Source organism: Dipodomys ordii, unplaced genomic scaffold (assembly GCF_000151885.1).
Source record: "Dipodomys ordii isolate 6190 unplaced genomic scaffold, Dord_2.0 Scaffold134, whole genome shotgun sequence".
Lineage (NCBI taxonomy): Eukaryota > Metazoa > Chordata > Mammalia > Rodentia > Heteromyidae > Dipodomys > Dipodomys ordii.
Window position 1 is genome coordinate 2148692 of NW_012267350.1, and position 4804 is coordinate 2153495.

Genomic DNA, 4804 nt, shown 5'->3' on the forward strand with positions numbered 1-4804 from the left:
AAAAAAAAAAGCTTATGAAGAAACCACAAGCTTGATGGAAACAATTTTATAATGGTATGTGTGGCTTAGTGTATACTACTGTTGTGATTATATTTTTTGATTTTATTATTTGGAGTTAGTAACTTTCTGTACTGGCTTACATTTGTGCTATTGTTTCTGTTCAGATTTTGCAATGTCTCAGCACTGTGATAAAGATTTTTCTTATGATTAATAGGCATTGAGCTATAGTTTTACTAAAATGATTTGTAGCATGAAATTTACTTGGAGCATATTTCTTTTATATTCTACTTTGAAAAGAAATTACTAGAAATTTAAGTAGAGTTATTGAAGGGCTTCTATCAGGCTACTTCAGATTTCTTTAGTGACTTAACTGATTGGCTTTCTGATTCCTAGTGTTTAAACATCCATTTAATTAAAAGATACTTTTTATTAGCTATATAATTTGGATAATCTTCCTATCTTTTTAGCTAGTTACCCATTCCAAAAGATGTGATAAAATTGTGTGGAGTTGAAATGTTTTTAATCTTTTCTATTCATGTACTATACTTTTCTCAGTGTTCATCATATAAATTATTTATGTTTAATGTCTAGTCTCCCTGTCTTGAAGCTATCTGCGCTTGACACAATTTACACTCAGTACCTGCTGAATGGATTAGTGAATAAATGACAGCTCCTTGTTTATAAGCTTTGTGGATTTCTTATAATCCAAATATTCATGTAGTTCTTGGATAATAGCCATTTTCATTACATTTTTGCAGATTGCCAGCCACAGTGGCTATGTGCAGATTGACTGGAAGAGAGTTGAAAAAGATGTAAATAAAGCAAAAAGACAGATTAAGAAACGAGCAAATAAAGCAGCACCTGAAATCAACAACATAATTGAAGAAGTAAGACAGTATTTCATTTTGGATTTGTTCTTGCTGTTGTTAATGGATCTCAGTAGAAAATATAACTGGGGATTGCCTTCTTTTAAATAAAATGGTGTTTGTTGTCATATCTAGAGTGCTAGGTAGACACTGTGATCAAGCCACCATTTAAATCAGTCATATTTTGATGTTAGACATAGGTTTCCCCCTGCCTGTCTCCTACCCATTTGGATCTGCATGTAAAAGCTGGCAACATTATTCTCCTAAAAGCTTTCCTCTCCTTTTCTAAATGTATATAAGTGTGTGTGTGTGTGTGTGTGTGTGTGTGTGTGTAAGGAAAACTACTTTTTTCTTGAGGCAGATAGTTTGAAAATATATATTTTGTTTCAATTAACATTATTAATATATAAGTTATATATATTTAATACATATTTTATGTGTATTTTGCCTCTTTATCCCTTGTGTTCTTTTTAGAATTGAATGTACTCTTGGCTTTCCTTTTTTTTTGTAATCCTCCCTTCAACATTCTATTGAAAAAATTTTCAATCAGTTGAAAAGTTGAAAGACAAAGTGAATACCCAAGTACCCTTCACATATTTACTAAATTATTCATGTTCTGTTGCATTTGCTTTATCTGTATATGAATAAAATTTACTCCTTTTTGCCAAATTATCTCCCCACATATCTACCAAGAATATAGATATTCTCTTATACAACTACAAGTACTATTATTAATCCAAATAATTTAACATGATACAATTTTTTCTAATATATGCTTCCTATTAAAATTTTCCCTCTGGGGCTGGGAAGGTGGATCAGTGGTAGAGTGCTTTCCTTGCATGCATGAAGCCCCAGGTTTGATTCTCAGCACCACATAAGCAGAAAAAGCCAGAAATGGCACTGTGGCTCAAGTGATAGAGTGCTTGCCTTGAGCTGAAGAGCTGAGGGATAGCACCCAGGCTGAGTTCAGGTCCTACAACCAAAAAAATTTTTCCCTCAGAATATCTTTTATGTCCTTGTTTCACAACCAAGATTTATATATTGTATTTGTCATTTCTCTCCAGAGCAGGGATGGGGAATAGTTAGCCAGAGGGCCTTTGAAATCATTTGGTATACAATAAGCAAATGAGCAGACATGTATGCCTTTTGTATGCTTCTCATCTGCTCAAGACTGCCTGCCTGTGTTGGTAATTTTGTTTATTTGTGCTGGTACTAGGGCTTGAACTCCGGGCCTTACATTCACACTTGGCTTTTCTCTTCAAGACTGGCCTTCTACCACTTGAGCCACACCTCCACTTCCAACTGTTTGCTGGTTAATTGGAAGTAGCCTCAGATTTGTCTGCCAAGGCTGGTTTAGAACTGTGATCCTTAGATCTCAACCTCCTGAGGAGCTAGGATTACAGCCATGAGCCAACAGTACCTGACTCGTACTGATAATTTTATGTGGCCTATGAAATGATATTATAAATATCCAAATGGCCCTTGGCAGAAAAAAGGTTTCCCACCCTTCCCTAGAGTTTCCTTTTTAAACAGTTCTCTTATTTGAAGTCCTCTTTCCCCTTCCCTTCTCTTCCCTTTTCCCTTCCCCTTTCCCTCCCCCTTCCCTTCCCTTTTCCCTTCCCTTCCCTTTTCCCTTCCCTTCCCTTTTCCCTTCCCGGTCTCTCTCTTTCCTCCCTTTTTTCTGTTTTTGATTGTTTGCTAGGCAGAACCTCTTATAGTCTGACTTATTTTCCTCTCTCTCTTTTTTGTTTTGTGCAGTTCGGGGGCTTGAACTCAAGGCCTGCTGTCCCTGAGATTTTGTGCTCAAGGCTAGTGCTCTACCACTTAAGCCACAGTTTTACTTCCAACTATTTTTTGTGCTTAATTGGAGATAAGAATTTTGTAGACTTTCCTGTCCAGTCTGTCTTCCAACTTTGACCTGAGATCTCAGCCTCCTGAGTAGCTATTACAGGCATGAGCTACTGGCATCCTGCTCTTTTTGTCTGTTTTTTTAAAAAAGACTTTATTAGTATGTATTACTTATATAAGCAGAGTTTCATTGTGATTTTTTTCTATACATGCAGACATTATATCCCATCAACCTCACCCCCTCTTGAATTTTTCTAATAGCTTTCTCATGATTTTGTTTAATCATTTTATCAAAATGATTTATTATTGAAGACTTTTACTGGCAAAATGAACTATTAAATATCATTTTGCTGGTATGGCAACTTATTAACTCATATGTATTAGTAGCTTGATGAGTGGACATTTTATATCTGTCCTATATTCAGATTTCTTTTTACTTGGAAGATTTTTGCTACACAGATATCTATTGTCTTAGTAGCCAACAAGGTGATGGGACCTGATTGTGGTCTCTGGGGTCCTTCAGTTTGTGAAGGACAGATCTGGAATCTTTTGTGGTTTGGTGCTAGCAGTAGTAGGTTAAAAACGTTTAGATGACTATTAAATTAAGGTAAATAACTGTGAATGTTTAGCTTCAGATTCAATCATTAGAGTATTTTTGAAATTTGTGTATTTTTATTGTGATAAAGCATATGTAACAAAATTTGCTATATTTTAACCATGTTTTTATGTTCAGGAACATCAAACACATTCACTCTTCTCTACGATTGTTAATGCCATCAATTTGTAGAATTTTTATTTATTTATTTTTGGTGGTACTAGGGTTTGAAGTGAGGGCCTTGCGTTCACTAGGCAAGTTCCCTACCACCTAAGCCACAATCCTTCTACCTTAATTTTTGTCATTTCAAACAAACTTGATTTCTGTTAAATACTAATTCCTACAAATGTCCCCTCTTTTTTGGCTTTAGTAACATCCATTCTGCTTTCTGACTCTGTATTTGATAATATATATGTAGTAGTATACATATGTTCTTTAAAAAATTCTCTTACAGTAGTATCTTAAGGTTCATCCACATTGTAGCATAATTAAGAGTATTCTTGTTGAAATTTACTTTGCTTTGTTTTAGGCAACAGAATTTATCAAGCAGAACATTGTGATATCCAGTGGATTTGTGGGAGGCTTTTTGCTAGGCCTTGCATCTTAAGGACATGAATGTTCTACCTTAGTGGATCCAACTGTGAGAAGAAAAGTGGTGGCCACTGGGTGATCTCTCAACAGAACTTGCCACCAGTCTCCAGAGTGAGGAGAAATAACTAGCTGGACAATACCAAATTCACAATTTAACATTTTGCCATCTGAAGTTTGGCAAACTAGTATCTGCTGTAAAACAACCTGTGTGGTATGTGAACCATAGTATTCTTGAGCAAAACATGGCTTTTAATCAGGTATTTCATTTAATTTGCATTTGTGTAGAACTGGCTATAAAATATTACTATTGGATGTAGATGATACATATAGTGAGAGGAAATCTATTGCTTTTATTGCCCAATGAATATGATCCTCTTTTTAAGTTGTTCTTCATTGTGCTTTCTTGTGTACGATCAGTAATTAAAATTTGTCCTTACAGTTTTCTTTTTGTAAAAAACAAACAAACAAACTGAAGAACCTTTTGTGGAAGGCTTTATGAATAGAATGATTAAAGATAGCAATTAGACTTTAGGTTGTTTTTTGTTTTGCTGTATTTCTTACTTTGCTCATACAATAATTGTATATGTGAAAGAAGATTTTTCTGAGGAAGTAGTGCATGTCCAAAGCTCTTTTTCTTTTATTTGTTGTCTATTTTAAAATATCTTTTTGTATGTTACCTTCTATTATATATATATATATATATATATATATATATATATATATATATATATTTGTCCTAGTAGCCTTAGCAGAGCTAATTATTTTGTGAGTATATATACTTGACTCATTGATTTATGAACTTCAAGTGCACCACATTTTTCATTTCCAAAACTCCTTTGGCCCTTCATCGTGAAGAAACAATTGCTTTGAACTACTTAGTAGTATATTATAAATTTGTTATCTG

General features: G+C 34.2%; 1 protein-coding gene across 1 annotated transcript in view; it reads left to right on the forward strand.

Annotated features, from left to right (window-relative positions):
- Positions 1-4431, forward strand: part of Fundc1 (FUN14 domain containing 1) — a 20589-nt gene extending 16158 nt beyond the window's left edge. The window contains exons 4-5 of the mRNA XM_013030862.1: positions 759-887; positions 3839-4431. Coding sequence (XP_012886316.1) covers positions 759-887; positions 3839-3916 — 207 coding nt within the window. The 3' untranslated portion in view covers positions 3917-4431. The remainder of the gene's footprint in view (positions 1-758; positions 888-3838) is intronic.
- Positions 4432-4804: the final 373 nt, after the last annotated feature.